The 18,227-nt window shown below is 51.3% G+C and overlaps 1 protein-coding gene across 3 annotated transcripts in view; it reads right to left on the minus strand.

Annotated features, from left to right (window-relative positions):
- The window catches only part of Gnb1l (G protein subunit beta 1 like), a 59,121-nt gene that overhangs the window by 12,767 nt on the left and 28,127 nt on the right, over nt 1-18,227 (minus strand). For all 3 annotated transcript variants that reach the window (XM_090320634.1, XM_090320635.1, XM_090320636.1), the window contains exons 2-6: nt 16,166-16,310; nt 15,375-15,500; nt 10,079-10,241; nt 5,091-5,189; nt 1,917-2,132 (exon numbers count right to left, since the gene is read on the minus strand). In XM_090320634.1, coding sequence (XP_090176760.1) covers nt 1,917-2,132; nt 5,091-5,189; nt 10,079-10,241; nt 15,375-15,500; nt 16,166-16,290 — 729 coding nt within the window. In that variant the 5' untranslated portion in view covers nt 16,291-16,310. The remainder of the gene's footprint in view (nt 1-1,916; nt 2,133-5,090; nt 5,190-10,078; nt 10,242-15,374; nt 15,501-16,165; nt 16,311-18,227) is intronic.

Here is an 18,227-nt window from a genome sequence, read left to right on the forward strand (position 1 = left end):
TCTGGTTGCCTTTCACAGTCAGGCAGATGAGGGTCAAGTCACAGGGGGACCAACACCGGATCCTTATGGGGTCAGTGCCAGTGTCCCCACCTCAGGAATAGAAGGAAGAGATGGGAGGGAGATGCCCTCGGCTACCGGCTGGGCGTAGCATCCACACACAGATGTTCAGGACTCTGTACCCAGAGTAGCTCATTGTCCAGTTTCTCACAATGGCCTATCAGCATCTTGGCTTTTACCCCACCCAAGCCCACAATTCTGAGGACTTAGACTCCCCCTGCACACACACCTTGGGTGGAGGTATGAGAAACTGTTCCTTCCAACAGGGACTCTGTGGGCCTTACTACACACTGATGGAAGGATGGATGGACAGAACAGCTCCACTCCCAATCTACTGTGTGCCTGGCAATTAATCATCTGCTTCTTAGGCTAGACAGTGCCCAGAAGGTGTGCTGGATGCCTGCTTGGCTAGTAGGCACCACAATGCCCTTCCTTCCCTTCCTTACTGGGCTCTGCAGAAACCCTGGCAGGGATACCAGGCCAGCCTCCAGCCTCCATGCTGAGGCCTTGCTGTGTCTTTCCTCTCTGTTCTCTTACACTTGGGAGTACTCAGGGTTTGCCTCCCCTCCAATCTCCTCAGTGTGCAGTCCCAGGCACGCGTCTTGTCCTCTCAGGCACCCCTTCCAGCTCCACACTCTTGCTCAGAACTCCTCTGCTATGACCCTCACCCCCCCCCCCCGCCCACTGTCCTTACTTGTCCCTCTCTCAGCATGGCCTCATGTAGAGCCCTTAGTGGTACTGTGGGTTTGGTAATACCCGCAGAGCCCCAGGTCCTTCTCAGTACCACTAGAGTCCAGACTTTCACCTGGAATGCTAATCCATCACATGCCCCAGGGGCTCAAGTAGTACCCACTCAGGGTACCTGATGAGCCAAAGGTAAGTCTCACCTCACCCTCCCATCTGCAGGGCCCATGCTGGGGAATGCCAAGGCTGCTGGGAAGGGCTGACTATGGCATATGTGGGCCAACACAGCCAGATCCTGCCCTCAGAGCTCTGGCTCAAGAGTCCTAGTAAGGCCAAGAGCTGGGCCTGTTGTGGTTTCTGCTGCTGGATACCACAGAGGAGCCACAGCTCCTACCTGGCACCATATCTTACCAGGGCTGCTTCCCATGTGGCGCTGAAAGGTCAAATCTGTCTTCTGAGGTGACCGGCGATTCCTTGCCTATACCAGAGCTCTTGTCACTAGGCCACTCTGAGGGCCCCATGGCCTGTAGCATGATAGACCCACACAGAAGCAAGACCCAAACCAACCCACCCCCACCCCAGATCCTACTGGGGTGAAGCCCTGTCACTGCACACCACAATCACAGCCCAGGCCTGCATATCTGGCAATCCTTGGCTACACAAGACAATGCATGAGACACGGGGAGAGATGTCTAGTAACCCCATTCAGCTCTGAGGCTTCACACCTACTTAAGGGGCCTTCCTGCTCCCCTGAGCAACAACCTTCCTAGAGCTAGCCTGCAGACCACCACTCAGGGGGGGGGGGGAGCGGGGGGCTCTATCTCTGTGCTTTTTCTTTTTTGCTTTTGATTAATCAGTTCCTTTACTGACCAAATTCCTCTGAGCCTTCACAAAGGGGTTTGGCTCTGCCTGGACGCTACGTGCCTTTCTCTCGACGGACTGACATGTCGGCTGTGAACCGGTGGTCTGGGAGAAACCCAAACCATGTGAGTGCGGGGCCACGCCCACACGCCCTTCCTCTCGGACTGGCTGAGGACAGGCCCGCCAGCACCACCTCCGAGTGATTAATTAGCCAGGGATCTGCAGCAGCTCCTCTTCATGCCTAAATATTGTTTCAGCCTATCAGACTGTTAGTGCAGAGCAGGATAAATGAGACCTAGGGCCCAGGCACTGACCTGCAGGGACGGCTGCCCATCCAGGCTCCAGACAGCCAGAGCCTTGCCCGCGGAGCCTGAGACGCCCCTGGCCTTCTGGGAGTCAAAGTCAAGGCCCATAACGGGTTCCTCATGGCAGCAGACTTGGCTGCACACCTTCCGCTCTGAGATATCCCACAGGGCCACTGATCCATCCTCATACCCAGCCAGGAGGAGGGGCCGGGCACTGCCGTTTGCCTGTAGGGAATAGAAGAGAGGACAGCTTCCAGAAGGGCTCTGACTCCATGTATTTTGGGGAGACAGGCCTTTGTGAGGGGCTGGATCTTCTGCCAGGTTTGGCAGGGGGCGGTTTCCTTTGCTTTCCACATGCTGGCAGCCCCGAGGCTCTAGCTCCCCTCCCCGCCTCCAATGCCCTCCCTTACATCTCTGATGACTGACACCATCAACCTAGGTCTGGCAGAGTTGTTGAGGGGCTGGAGGGCACAGGCCAGAGAGGCCCAGCTCAGCCCAGGCCTCACATGGCTGGGCACCCTCCATCCCTTGGGTTGCCAGGGATTCATCCTCTTGCCTCCTTTTCCCCCAGGTCCAAGACTCAAGGCCACCCCTTGTTGAGGCTGGTCACCTGTAGAACTCTCAGACAGGAAAATCACGAGCTCTATCTCGGTGAAAAATGTTCTGGGCTTTGTCAATGTGTTCGCAGAAGCCCCCACCCCTGGAAGTCTGGTGTGTGTGAGACTCTAGCAGTCCTTGCTACCATGATAAATGAGGGTGAGGGTCAGAGGGCTCTGTGCCCCAGGCAGACACTTCGTTTATTTAGCCTCTGGAATAACTACAGAAGAAGAGTGCTGCGGGCTCCAAGCTGCCCCAGGGGACACAGCCATCAGTCCCAGCACTGAGTGGTGGCTTAAAAGTGACTTCTTGCAGGCACTGGTGGCTCATGCTTATAATCCTAGCTACTCAGGAGGCTGAGATATGAAGATGAGGATTGCGGGTTCAAAATCCCAGCTTAGGGCAGAAAAGTGTGTAAGACTCTTTTTTGTTTTATTTTTGCCAGTCCTGGGGCTTAACTCAGGGCTTGCGCGCTGTCCTTAGGTTCTTCTCCAGGCTAGAGCTCTACCACTTGAGCCACAGCACCATTTCCAGGTTTTTCTATATATGTGGTACCGAGGAATTGAACTCCGGTCTTCGTGCATGCTAGGCAAGCACTCTACCAGTAGGCCAAACTCCGGCCCCAAGTCTGTAAGACTCTTAACTTGAATTAACCAGAAGTGGCACTGGTGGCTCAAAGTGGTAGCAGTGGGGGAGGGAGAGAAGGACAGAGAGAAATAGAGAAAGAGACAGAGGGAGAGAAAGAGAGAGAGAGAGAATGAATTAGTTCACATGGCTGAGCAAGAAGCAACTCTGTATCTTCAAACAGCACAGGAGCCAGGGATCCAGTTTCAGAAGAAGTTGAGGCTGATGTTTTCTAAGAAATGCAATGGGCTCTTCTCAGAAACAATAGCTCTGACCAGTCTCTACACAAAGCCTGTGGCCTCTGAGTTTTGCAGCCGGGGGCTACATGTGGTAGTGCCATGGGGTGACCACAGGAGGGTCTTACCTATACTTGTAGTCCCTATAGGCTGCCACCAATAGCCCAGCACCTGGCTGGTCACCCTGCTTTTTGCCAGCTCTGCCCTAAATCCCTACTGTGGTCTCTGGCATCTCTCCAGTCCCTCAGCTGAGACTTAGAGCAAGGACTTGCTCTGAAGCCCTTCTTGTCCTTGGATGTACAGTCCAAGGGACCACAGTAGGCCAAGATCTTGTAGAAAGCCCAAACTCTACACAACTAGGTTGGGGCTTCCTAAAGTAGCCCCAAGATTCAGGGACTGGAAGCTTTCTTTGAAGGCTCATGCCAGCGCTGCTCCCTCGGGTCTGACTGTGATCCTGACCTTAGATCCTAGCAAAAATGCTTCTAACAATGTAGGCTGGCCACTTTGAGGAACAAAATAAAAATGGACCTGAGTGTTTCAGAGGGGAACAAATACTAGATCAAATCATCGCTACTCTCAGATGAATGAATTTAACCCAGACCTTCAGGCTTGGGGAGATGAAAAAAAGAGGCAATCTTCCTAGTTACCATAGGTGACTATAGTAAGCGCTTTATCTGGATCCAGAGAACCAACAAAACTGATTTGTCCTTCTGTCAACTCTATTAATTACTGTAACAAGTTTGTACATCCCTTTCTACACATTTTTTTTTCCTGCTGGAATTTCCACCTGATTGCATAACAACCCATGTTTCCCTGAGTGTAGAATAGGAGCGGGTGCAGCCATGAGAGTCCTGGCCCAGGATGCAGGGGCTCTGTGATGATCCTGTGCAGACACTCTGGCAGGGAGAGGCTAAGGCAGTAAGGAGGGATGCTTACTTCCCAAGGAAAGTGTCATGAACCCTCAGGGCAGCTCCATCTGGACCCAAAGAGGCCAGTGACTCAAGTTTTGCCCCTGAAGGCCAACTGGATCCAAGGAGCTACTCCAGGAACTCTAATTTGTGGTGTTTCAGAAGCTTTCACCTCTTCCATCTCCCCAGTGGCTTCTCTCCAAGAGGCTGAAGTGATACCCCAGGACCACCTTACTGAAGATGCTGAAATCCAGCTGGAAGTTTCAGGTCAAGAAACTGGTGTGGGGGAGGGGTTAAGAGGAGACAGACAGCAATAAGGGCCAGTGATCTTTCTGTTCAGATGGACAGACCCTCCCCCCCAAAAAATGCCTAGCCAGGATCCCTGAAGGAGTGCTTCTTGAGGGGCAGTCACCTCCAAATTGTGCTTCCTGCCTGTACAGGTTAGTCACCATGTCCCTCCCAGCTCCAGAGGAGCCTGGAACTGTGTGCTGAAGGGAAGGACAAGCAGCTAGCCTGACTGTCCCCTCCTCACTGCCACCAACCAAGGGGTATTGTGTGGGGCCTATGGAGGATAATCCCCAAAGCCAGGTTTTGGGGGGCATTTACAGGAGCCCCTTAGAAGAAGCAGCAGCAGCAGTAGCAGTGAGAGAGAAACAGAAGCCCAGTCAGAGCCCACCAGAGCCATGGAAAGCAGTGTGCACATGTCTTCTGAAGGGCTATTACCCATTGGTTTGATGACAAATATTAGTCTGAGTGGGGCATGACTCAGGGCCCAGGAGGCGTGGCCACAGGGCGTGGCTGGCGCACGCTCACCTTACCTGCCACAGCCGCAGGCACATGGGCATGCCTGGCTTGGCGTCTGCCTCCGGCTTCAGGGTGCACACTGACGTCTTGGATGGCATCTCCAGAATCTGAACCTGACAGTGAGAAAACAAGTTGATTTGGGCCCATGCCAAGCCAAGTCTCTGCTACACAAACAAGAGACTTTTAAGACGATTAGCCAAGGCTGCTGCGAGTTTCTGTCTGCTCTGCTCCCTAAAGAGATCCGTGTCTCCTAATTAGGCTGCATGGGCTCAGGGGCTTGGGTGCTGCTGGGACTTGTGAAATCAATGCTTACATCATTTGTGAGTGACCACTGGTCAGGAACTACTGGCCACCTCAGCCCTTTCCCTGTTTTGCCATCTGGGCAAAGCAGTCCTAGAACACTTACCCCTGACTTAGTCCCCCTACGCCCCTCTTCAACAGTGTAGGTTTTACAGAAGCTACTTTGAATACATCGAATGGCACACAGCCCTGCCATGTCCTAAGATATGAGCACAGCACACAGGCCTGAGGCAGCCATGTTGGCATCCTGGCTTTCTAGTGCTTAAGTGCCTGGCCCACATAATTAGGCTGCTCTAGCCCTGGGCTTTTCTGAGCCTGGCTTGGAGATGTGCTTTATAACCCAGCTCTCATGCCAGTTTGCCAACCTAAGAAGGCCTCTCATCCGGTGACTAGCTTGGTTTGGCTCAGCACCATCCCTAGGGGATGGTCTAGGTTGACGCACCACAAACTAGAACTGGGCCCCTAGCTGTCCTATATGTTGAGTGCTTGTGCTGCCAGGGAGGATAAGCAGCTCTCCTTTGGCATGCTGCAGTGCAGGTCCTGCTCAGTGTTCTCCCTGTCTTGCGTCTGTACTGTCTAGTGCTTCTATTCCAAGTCTAACCAATCTGTGCCCTCTGCCATCACTGAGAAATGAAGCGGGCTCTGCTGGCCTTGTCCAGTGGAAGTGGCTCTCTACCAGTCACTCCCAAGAACATCCGGGTACAGCCAGCCCGGATAGAAAGGCCAGATGACATAGGGAATTTCCAATTTAGATACGAGAGACTGGGGTGTCTGCTGGCTATGATAGCTGGTGTAGCTGTTCAGGCTGAGGGACAGTGTGTGAGAGCCCAGTGCCTGGGCAGGTAAGGGCTACAAGGCCCTCATTAACTCACCCTAGAGAGCATATCCAGGCACTCAGGTTCAAACGCTAGATCAACCACATGAGTTGTAGGGGCCAAGCCCAGGACAGCAGTATGAAGAACCAAGCACACAGCCTAGTCCTTTGGCTAGTATCCTGCTGACCGGCTCACTTCTGACAGAGACACCTGCTCTAAAGGGTGGTATTCTAGGAGCAGGATGCTCTCACCAGCATCCCCATGTGGCTTGGCATCTGCCTCTACTGAGCACAGTGCACACTCATAGCTCTTAGTTTCCTCTGCTTCAGAAGTGATTCTTGGAGCCCCTGCCTTTAGATACACCTGCATACATAAGCAAACAGGTATATGCACATATGCATACAATATACCAATGTATGCACACATGTATACACATAGAGGGCCTCCCCACCCCCTGAAACTAGGAGCCACCAAGTGAGGTGACAGCCAAACAGAAGAAGCAGCGGGGGCATCAATCAGGTGATATGATATAGGGAATAGGGGAAAACAAACCTTAAGTAACAGAAGAAATCACAGAATAAGGAGGGGCTGCCTGTCAGGAGCCATAAGAATAAGGACAACACTGGTGGACTTCAGAGGTTAAAGATCAGTGAGAATGGGGGAGCCTGGAAGAGGTAAGAAGAAAATCTGAATTCTAAAAACAGCCAAGATGCCAAGTATGGAGGCCAAAAACAGGTATAAAGGTATTCTTGGATACCAGGACTCCTTATAGAAAAGGAAATTCAAAACTCTCCAGTAGGGCCGGGAGTTTGGCCTAGTGGTAGAGTGCTTGCCTAGCATGCACAAAGAACAAGGTTCAATTCCTCAGTACCACATACATAGAAAAAGCCAGAAGTGGCACTGTGGCTCAAGTGGTAGTGCTGTAGCCTTGAGAAAGCCCAAGGACAGTGCCCAGGACCTGAATTCAAGCCCCAGGACTGGCATAACCCACCCCCCCACACACTCAAGAACAAAAACAAAAAACAAGCCGCTAGTAAAATGGAAAGAAAGTAGATGGACCTAGAACAAATCATGTTATGTGAGGCAAGCCAAGTTCTGAGAAACAAATGGTGAATGTTTTATGGAAGCTAGATCTAAAATATGATAACCTATACAGGACTCTAGGGGAGAATCTCAAAAATGTAATTTTTCTGCACATTTAAAATACTATTTTTGAAACAAATTCCAGGAAATGAAAAAAAAATTTTTGTTGGTGGTGATGGTGGTAGTGCTTCATTTTTCTATGTGGTACCAAAGTATCGAACCTGGGTCTTCGTGCATGCACTCTACCACTAGGCCAAACTCCTGGCCCCTACAATGTGACTCTTATCTCCAATTAACCACTAGAAAACCGGAAGTGGCACTGTGACTCCAGGGGTAGGGTAGTAGCTTGAGGTGTAGAGCTCAGGGACAGCAGCTAGGCCCAGAATTCAAGCTCCAAGACAGACCCAAAAAAAAGGGGGCGCCAGGTGTTTGGTCTAGTAATAGAATGCTTGTCTAGCATGTATGAAGACCCTGGTTCAATTCCTCAGTACCACATACATAGAAAAAAGCTGAAAGTGGTGCTGAGGCTCAAGTGGTAGCGCTCTAGCCTTGAGAAAGTACAAGGACAATGCTCAGGCCCTGAGCTCCAGCCCAGAACTGGCAAAAAAAAAAAAAAAGAAGAGGATATCTAAAAATGGAGTCCCAGTCACAGAGTAACATGAGGAATCAGATAAAGACTGAGCACTCTGAGATCCTTTCCACCTTCTACAGAAATAATACAAGCCAGGCACTAGTGGTTCATGCCTGTAATACTAATTACTCAGGAGGTTAATATTTGAGGATCAGAGTTTGAAACTAGCCTGGGCAGGAAAGTCCAAGAGACTCAGGGAAAGTGTCTAGTCTCTTGAGTTCAAGCCTTGGGCTGGCATGCATAGGACTGGCATGCATGTGTGCGCATGTACACACACACACACACACACTCGACACAATATCATTATCAACTCCATTGCAGGGACCTCCTTGCAGGACCTGCCATCACCATTGTGAGAAGAGCTACAGGTATGGAGGATGACCACAAGGCATGACCACAGCACAGCAAACTGGGACTGGGCTGTGACCCAGATGCCTTGGGGAGGAAAAGCTGCCCTGAGCACCGGCATGTTTCTGGAGATGAGGGTGGCACTGGAGGAGGCTCAAGTCACAAGTCTACTCAGCCTCCAGATGAGTGGAGCCCTCTCTGCAGGCTCAGGAAGACCCCTTTGGGGGCAGTGAGGAGGGGCTCAAAGATAAAGGGTCTTTGGCAGGTTAGAGGGTGGGGGCCGGTAAGGCCTGCTTTCTGTCTGGGAAGAAGGATGGGGAGAAAAACCAGGGCAGCCCTGGAGACCTGAGGAGGGAGCTGTGGTACTTCAATCCTACCCTGTGTTGGGAAGAACAGGGAGCCCAGGGCCTGGGCACCGGGCAGGCCCCTGACTGCCTGGCCCAGGCTCCCTGCACAGGCTTCCATGGGGGCTGGAGGAGAGGTTCCTGGCCTCCCTACGCTCCCAACCTCCTACAGAAACCAGGAACGTTCCACCTGGCACTCAATTGCATCTTTTGTTTCCAGAAGGAAAATGTTGGGTTTGGGCAAGTGTGGCCACCCAGACGGCCGAGCAGGGCGGGAGCATGCTCCCCGGGCATTGTTTGGGCACAGGCCAGCAAAGCTTTTCCAGGGCCCAGTCTAGGCAGATTCCAGGTGGGAATGTGGAAAACAAGTAATTTTCCCAAGATGTGCAAGGTCTCTCCAGGCTGCTGTGCCTGTAAAATATTGATGCCTCCTGTTCTGAGAGGGTTGGGGGCCAGGAAGTTGTTTAAAACCAGGCAAGGACTGTGGGCTCCAGGGAGGGAGGTGACAGACCGATCAGGAACTGGACAGTGGCCTGGGGTGGCAAGATGTGAGGGGGGCACCTGGGGAACAGCTCAGCAACTGCCCTCAGGGACAGAACAAGTTCTCTCAAACTTCAGGATGGCAAGGCCATGTAGGAAGAAGCAGGCCCCTCCTGCTCACGTTAATAAAAACTTTGAACAGGTTTATGGCAAATTGGCAAGAAAAGTGTGTGTAGCTCCTAATTGGTGATTTAAATGCAATCATGAACAAATAAATGCCTGTTCCTATCTCATTATTTATGAACTAGATCTGCTCAGAGACAAAATGACTTTTCTTGGGTAGGGGCCAAGCTTAACGTAGTACATGGGCCTCATCTGCCAGCACCAGCAGGAGCCGCCCTGCCCAGAGCTGCCAGCCGCAAAGGGCCCCAGGCCTGCGGGGGGCAAGGTGGAAGACAGGAGCCCCCTCCCTCTCCGCCCTGTCTGATTGACAGCCCCTGCAGCAACTGTCCTGCGCACTCACCAGACCCAATAATTGTCACTCTTGGTTCATCTCTGCTTTCCCTTTGGCAGACCCAGGAGTTGAGCCATAGCTCTGTCTTCTTTGTCCATGCCAGCAGTTGCCCTAAATTCCCGCCTCCACCCCCTGTCCTGGCATCCCTTCCCTTCCTCTATCCCTGTAGTCATGGGTACTCTGATGCAGCCTGACAAGTCACCATGATACCAACACTTATGCTCACTAGCACCACCGGACAGTGGCCTGTTGGCTCTATCCTCTAGGCATGCCTCTGTCTTGAGAGGATGGCTCAAGGCCCCACCCACTTCACACACGACCAGAGGTAGAACCAACCATGCATTGGCCTCTGGCCTCTGGAGCTGCAGTCATACAAGCACACCTTAGATTTCATCAAGCAAGCTCATGTGGTCCCATGGGTATGATCTGCTTCCTCACCAGGGGGCAGGATAACAGAAACAGGGGTCTCTGGAGGGCTTGTCCTCACCTCATCAGTGTCCTTCCCTGGCACAGCAAGCATCCAGCATGGTTGTCCATTGGCCAGGATGGAGCTCTTGCAGAATCCCACACTCTCCAGGCGCACAGAGTCTACGATGGCATTCCTGCCCTCTGCTAGGTCCCACAGGCAGAGCCGCAGGTCCCGGCCTTGGCTGACAAACCAAGAGGAAGAGGCGGAGAGACCCGGTGAAAACTGAACACCCCTTGGACCAGTATCAGGCCTATTCCACCCCAAAGTAAGGTGCCTACTTTTCTAGAGAGTGGCTTTGATAAGCTTTAGATCATCACAGCCTCAGCCAAGGATTCTCTGTGCTCACACTCATACCTAAGTGGGCATCCAAGGCACTGGTGTGAACACGAGGCCCTGGCCTATATCTCATCACCTTCCTGTATCTTCCCAGACCACTAAAGCCAAGTCCTATCCCCCTCTTTCTTCTTTCTGCGACTTAGGTTTAATGACCCAGTAGTCTCCCTCATATCTTTTCCATAGTGAATTTTAAACCTATATTAACTCCCAAACACACAGAGGCAACTCCACTGTCTGTCCTTGGGCAGGAGCACAGCTGGTCCATACTACAGAACACCACCGGTGACAGAAAGGGGATGACTGCTGACACATGTGACAATCTGTAGGAAGCTTAGATATGAAAGAAAAGTCAGGTCTAAAAGGCTACACTTAAGTGGCATGCTAAAACAGCTATGAGTGAAGGGACAGAGGATCACATTGAAAACTGCCATAGCTAGCAACTCTGGTCTCCACAAGGTGACAGACTGCTAGGGAGGCAGGTATGAGACCAGCTATATATACATTGTGCAAAGCTTAAAACATTCTATCAACCAGCCAAGCAAGATCAGAGGCTAGGAAGACAGAGGAAGCTGGCCTCTCCTATTAGAAGGGGTCACTACACATGCACATGAGATCAATGCAGATGTGTTTAAAAGTATAGGCAATGCCTCAACCACAAGGATAGAGAAGCAATGAGCCTACCTAGGACCCAGAGCTAGGATCACAAGAGGCAGGTATCTGGAAAAATGTCAGATTTAAGGGCTGGGTTGTAAAATGAGTTTCCTGGAAACTAAGAAAATATTTTAAAAAATAAAGGAAAGGTAGAGAGAGGCACATCAGAAGGACATAAGTGGGCCAGAAGCAAGGCCTAGTGATGGATGCCAGTCTAGCATCCATGAAGACCCGGGTTTGATTCCTCAGTATCACCTACACAGAAAAAGCTGAAGTGGTGCTGTAGCTCAATTGGTAGAGCGCTAGCCTTGAGGAAGCCCAAGGACAGTGCCCAGGCCCTGAGTTTAAGCTCCAGGTTAAAAAAAAAAAAGAAAGACCAACCAGCATATATTATAAGGATAAATGGATTTGTAGAACTCAAACCTCTTGTAAAACTACTTAAAGATAATAAAAGTAGGCGGGAGTTTTGCCTAATGGTAAGTGTTTGCCTAACATGCACGAAGATCTAGGTTTGATTCCTTCATACCACCTGCATAGAAAAAACCGGAAGTGGTGCAGTGGCTCAAGTGGTAGAACGCTAGCCTTGAGAATACCCAAGGACAGTGCTCAGGCCCTGAGTTCAAGCCCCAGGACTGGAAAAAAGTAAATAAATAATAAGTAATAAAAAGTAAATAAATAATAAGAGTAAAAAAAGTAAGCCACTATGGTGAAAAGATCATTTCTGATATAAAATATTCATCATACATGGAATTCAAAAATAAAATTTTATATCAGTAAGAAAAAGAAAGCCATCATCCGGTGAATATAATGTAAACCTTCTATTAATTACAATAAAAAGTATATTTAAAAAAAAAAAAGAAAGCCAGCTGTAATCCTAGCTATGCAAGAAGCTGAGATCTGAGGACTGGAGTTCAAAGCCAGCCTGGGCATAAAAATACATTACATTCTTATCTCCAATTAATCACCAGAAAACCAGAAGTGGCATTGTGGCTGAAGTGGTAGGGCCCTAGCCTTAAGCTGAAGAGCTCAGGGAAAGCGCCCAGTCCCAAAGTTCAAGCCCCGTGACTAAACAAAAAAGAAAGAAAGAAAGAAAGAAAGAAAGAAAGAAAGAAAGAAAGAAAGAAAGTAAGTCAGTCCCATAGATAAATGGGCAAGAGGCCAGAGGTACTTAAGCATGTATCCAAGTAGCTGACAAACACAAATGGGTTCATTATGCTTAGAAAACTCATATCAAGCCATACTCAGAAGTCCAGCAGAGGGACTTCTGAGTCCAGAGGTAGACTCAGAGGAGCAGCAGAGGTGGTAGTCCTGCTTCAGGGCATGTGGAAGGGTATCTGTAGACAAGTCCAATATGTGCATGCTCTGTGTCCCAGACACCCCAGGTCTAGGTCTGGGTTCAAATATGAGTGTACCTGGACACCAGGCAGCTCTGACAGGAGACCTGGCAGCTTTGTTTGGAACAGTCCCAAGTGGGCAAGTGTGAACTACAGTACATTCAGTGATCACCACGCTGACTCGGACAACGACAGAAAGGAACTGTGGCTGCTGCATCTCACAGAGGCTGAATGAAATGTGTGGTCTTGTTTTGCTTTGTTTGCAGGACTTGAACTCAGGACCCAGATGCCGTCCCTGAGCTGTTTTGTGCTCCAAGCTGGTGCTCTACCTCTTTAAGCCACAGCTCTCCTTTTGGTGGTTAATTGGAGATAAGAGTTTCAACAGACTTTCCTGCCCCGGGCTTTAAGCCACCATCCTCAGATCTCAGCCTCTGGGGTAGCTGGGATTACAGGTGTGAGTGACCAGGACCTGTCTGAAATAAATGTTTTTGAGACAGTAAAGCCTACCTCCTATAGCATCGTGCGCCTGTGATCTCTGCTATGCAGGAGGCATAAGGTAAGAGGATAGCAGTTTGAGGTTAACAGCAGGCAAAAGTGAGACCTTGTTCAAATGGACATAGTTCAAGAGGTAGATCACCTGCCTGATGAGGACAAGGTAGAAAAAGACAGTAAAGGAAAAAACAAGCCATGGGGCCACCATCTACCTCTAGGGAGGGCCAGGGCTGTGAGGGTGGCAGGTGGGGCTGGGGCGAGGGCCCAGCAATGCTACCTTCTTGACTGGAAAGTGATTACTCAGGTGCTACTTAGGCAAGCACAACTCTCCATGCCTCGCTTTCCTGTAAGTATGTCATATTTCACAGCTGAAGGGGCTGTTATGGCAGGTGCAGGTGGAGTGGGGGGGGATCTTGCAGTCCTTCTAGACATGGAAGTCCCCAGCCCCTTCGAGGGCCCTTGGGACTTAGCTTCCAAACACAGCTGGGCAGTGTCTAAATGCAGGCACTCTCAGCAGACTGGATCTCTAGTAGAGTGGTCTCACACCTGGACACTGCGTCATGAGCCTTCTGATCCATGGTCAAGGCTGCCCTCTGAACATCTCACGCCTAGATGGGAAACTGAGAGAAGGTGTACAAACTCTGGATGTAAGTGGCTCTGTAGGGTTACTTGAAAATGAGGTCTAATCTGACCACCAAGGAAAGACCAACCACACACAGACCTCACACCATGAAGGGCAAGGGCAGGGTGTAATGGAGGCAAGGTTCAGAGAAGACTCTAAAAGTACCCAAGGCTAGGACTACCACCATCCTGGGCAACTCTAGTCCCTCAGCTACCTGGCAGCCATCTTTGGGGTAGTGAGTACTGAATACGCCTGCATAAAACTGATCTGCATGTTAAGAGCCAGATTGAGCCTTGTCCTCTGGGGGTTGGACTCCATAGTGCCCAAGAAGCTCTGGTACCAGGTCTGCAGCAACACAAGACTGTGCTTCTGGAGCTCTGGGCCATGGAGGTAGTGGCACAGGCATGCCCCAAACACAAAGAGTGCCCAGCCCCAAAAAGGCAGTTGCAGATCTGGGTAGGGGCAGAGGCTGCTCAGGCAGGTGGCACTTTGGGTTCTTGGGCTGGAGACAGCAGTCTGTGATTAGGGATTGATGTTCCTTGATTGAGGACAGTGGCTGCTTTGGTAGCCTGGTGGCCCTAGAGAAAGGACCCTCGTCCCCTCCTTGTTTCTGCCATTCCCTTTCCCCTTCCTTCTACAGTGAAGCAAAGCAGCCTCTCATTCCCACTTACTTTTTTTTTTTGCCGTCCTGGGATGGATCTCAGGGTCTGAGCACTGTCCTTGGGCTTTCCTCAAGGCTAGAGCTCTTAGAGCTCCTCCACTTGAGCCTCAGCACCACTTCTGGCTTTTTTCTATGTATGTGGTACCAAGGAATCAAACCCGGGTCTTCGTGCATGCTAGGCAAGCACTCTACCACTAGGTCAAACCCCTGGCCATTATCTTCCCTACTTTCTGAAGCTTCTTGGCCCAGCTAGTTCCTCCGTACCTATCACCACTACCGAGCTGCTCTTCCCTCAGGATCCCTACAGGCTGTCCAGCTTCTAGGGCCTCAAGGCCACTGGTGACACAGGCTGGACGAAGAACCATCTTTGCCTCTCCTTCAGTCTCTTATCAGCTGTTACTTTCCCCAAAAGCACCCTGGTGAGAGGGAGAGGAGACTGGCAGCTGGCAAGCACTGGAGACTGCCTCTGCACAGCAAACACCTTGATGGGGAGAAGCCACCTCTGTGATCCCTTCCAGCCAAGGGGTAGCCTCGGCAGGTGGTACACAAGTGATTTGTGGGGGATGGAAATCAGATACATTCATATACGTGCACATGTGTGCATGTGTACACACTTAACTCTCAGCTGCACACACACAGCCAAGGCCCCACAAGAAGGAGACTGGACAAGTAGAAACCTTATCCTATACCCACTTCCCAAACATACTGTGCTTCTGAACCCCGTGCTGGGACACATGGCCAGAGCTATATCTAGGACTTGGCTGTTTCCAGGTGACTCCAGGCTTCTGTCCATTTTCCTTAGCATGTGGTGCTCTTCCTTGTACCCACATCCAAGCTACAGCCCTATGGCTTCCATGAAGTCTCTCCCTTGCTAATGTCTCACTCCTAGGCTGGCAGCAGCCCCTCAGATGTCACCAGCCCCATCTTCTGGCCACCTGAGGTGGCGTCCCCCAGCCCTGCCATAGAGCACTGCAGGATTTCAGTGAAGATAACAGCAAAGGTAACAGAGGTCAAATCTGATTGCTTCCCCAAGGACAGGGGCTAAGCCTATGTCCTCCAATGCTGGGTCTAGCCAGATGGCCCTGACCCCTCCAAAACCACCCCCACCCTGCGCTGACATGGAGGGCCATGAGGGTCTCTGTCAGAAACCTCTTGGCTCCCACTAGAGGTCATAACGTGGTGCTCCTTTGGGATAGTGTCTCTGCTGTGGTGACTCACCTGAGGATCTGGGAGCCCTGGGGCAGTGACTGCAGCCAGGTCACGCCCTGGCCTCCATGGCCATCCAGGATGGTGACTGCTCTCCGTGTCTGCAGACTCCAGATGTGCACCAGGCCACCCTGAGACCTGTTCAGGAGCCAAAAGCAGGAGACAGGGCACATCCTGAGACCAGGCTCGGCCCATTCAGACCCACTAGGGCCTCACACAAAGCTAATGGAGACTTCAAATAACCAGCCAAACAGTTCCTAGAACTCAGGATAAAACCGGCCCTCCCAATGGGTGCCAGTGGCCCACGCCTATAATCCTAGCTACTCAGGAGGCTGAGATCTGAGGCTTGCCAAGGAGCCCAAGCAGGAAAATTGGTGAAACTCTCATTTCCCAATTAGCCACCAAAAAGCTGGAACTTGGAGCTGTGGGTCAAGCGGTAGAGTGTGAGCCTTGAGCACACAAGCTCAGGGATAGTATCCAGGCCCTGAGTCCAAGCCCCAGGATCACAAGCGAAAAATATGGCCCTCCCTCATAGTGAGGGTGGGAGAGCATGGGGAGCCTTTGTGGGGAGCTAGGACAGCAGCTGCTGCCTTGGAGACCACAGTCTGTAACAAAGGGATCCCCCTGCTTCTCCAAAAAAGCCCCAAAAGGACGCTGTGCCAAGCAGGCTCTGAATGTGCAATAAGTGTAGATACCACGTCACCTGAGGCCCTCTTCTAGCACCCCAAACAAACACAGGGTATCATGCTAGCCCACAATTGCAACTTTACCGCTAAGCTTGGGTAGAATCAGTAGCTACTCACCCTGAGAAGAGAAGTGAGCTCCCCTGAGCCTGGGATTCTCTGCAGAAATGGAGTGTATTCACTGCTGACTGTGTACCTCGAAGGACAAACTGGGGGTCCGGAGGTGGCTGAAGGGGAGCTGCCATGCTGGGCAGGGCATAGTCACCTGGAGATCAGGGAAGGACAAGTGAGTAATGAGCCGTCTGTCTTACTTCAGAAAGACACTGAGGCAGAAGTGTTTGAGACACTGCCCTGCTCAGTGTCCCTGGCCTTGGGCACCTTCTGATGGGGACACTTTCTGTTTCCTAGAAATGCTGAATGGCCCTGTGACTGTGGAGGAACCAGGTACTGGCATGAGCTAGAAGGGCCCTGCTGGGACCTCTCTGGTTGTTGCAAAGGCTGGGCTTCTAGAAGGTGGCATACAAATGACTTGCCTTTCTTGTACCCCTCATTCTGTCTAAGAGCTTGTGTACCCAGCTGGCACCACCTATGTCCTAACCTCTCTGGGCAATCACAGTGATCCCTACTCTCACACCAGCCCCTTTGGCCCTGGGTGTCCTGTTCAGAGTGCCAAGCTGCTTCTAGAGCTTCCTGTCTCTGAGATGATAAAAGATCTTTTGTTTGAGGCTGGAGGTGTGGCTCAGTGGGCAAGCACTTGCCTAGATGTATGAGGCCCTGGGTTCAATCTCCACTAGTGCCCCCCCCCCCCACCCTGCAAAAAAAAATCTCAAAATGTAGGGCACTGGTGGCTCATGCCTGTAATCCTAGCTACTCAGGAGGCTGAGATTTGAGGATCACAGTTCAAAGCCAGCCCGGGTATTAAAGTCTGTTAGACTCTTATCTCCAATTAACCACCAGAAAACTAGAAGTAGAGTGCTAGCCTTGAGCTGAAGAGTTCAGAGACAGCGTCCGGGTCCACAGTTCAAGCCCCAGGACCAACTGAAGCAAAAAAAACAAAAAACCCAGGATAGCAAGAACTCTGCCAAGTTGTTTAGCAGAAGTCTCCATCTTCTACCATCTCTCTCTCAACAGCCGACCCTCCATACCCAGTCAGACTCCTCACCATCATCCCTCCCTCACCATCCTCCCTCAGGTAATGTCTAATCTCCTAGCCTGCCTCCAACTATAACACCCAGCCCTTAACGTCTCCTCTCATTGCCTTCCTTCACTGCCCTGCCCTACTCCCTGGCCCTAAGTTCCCCTCACCATCCTCACCAGAGTTGAGTGCCATCTCTCCTCACTTCAAGCTCCATTGCCCCAGCTCCTGCTTCTCTCATGGTGGATCTGAGCGAAGTCTTCCCTACAGTGCTTGCTTTCACTAGTGTCAATGAACCAATTTAACACCAGCCATGTCCTCTGCTCCCCAGATCCCACTGCCCATGCCAATGCTTTTTAGCCTTAGCCCTGCATACTTGCAGTTTTCCTGCCACTAGCTGGGTCCAACCTATGCAGGCATGGCTCCAGTATCTCACTTAGGAGCCCTGCCCTCTCTTCCCACCTTACAAATTCAGTCTCTCTTCCAGAGCCCCACTTCCCTCCTCTCTGCAGCACAGGAATGACATACCAGGCTAGCTTAGGAACAGGAGTCGAGCTAGCCTGCTCCCTCCAGCCCCAACCCAGCCTCCAGCACTAGTACCTGCTCAGCAGGTGCCTGATGGACAGACAGGAGCCACATGGAGACCTGGGGTGCTGAATGAAAGGTGCACCCCCCTTACATCCACAGCAAACAACACTGCTAAATCCTGGGCTGTGCCACCACAATTTCTAATGATCACAACCACCCTACAAACAGAATCTTCTTTTCTTTAGGGAAACTGAGGCAGGAAATGTTGGAGGAGCTTCTCCAGGTACCTGGGCCGAGGCCTAAACTCTAAAGCTTGCAAGCCATCACCAAAGGGTGGAGCACCAGTGAGGAGGCATGAGGCCAAGGTAGAGTCACCTGGCGCCTCATCACAGGTTGTGGTCCCAGACAGGAGGTTACTCCCCAGACCACAGGACCTGTGTTTAAGGAGGCTTCCAGCATCTTCTCAGAGCCACCCTCACCCACAAGGCCTCCCACACTACCTCAGTCCCACGGGAATCT

The sequence above is a fragment of the Megascapheus bottae genome, chromosome 28 (assembly GCF_031878675.1).
Source record: "Megascapheus bottae isolate mThoBot1 chromosome 28, mThoBot2.hap1, whole genome shotgun sequence".
Taxonomy (NCBI): domain Eukaryota; kingdom Metazoa; phylum Chordata; class Mammalia; order Rodentia; family Geomyidae; genus Megascapheus; species Megascapheus bottae.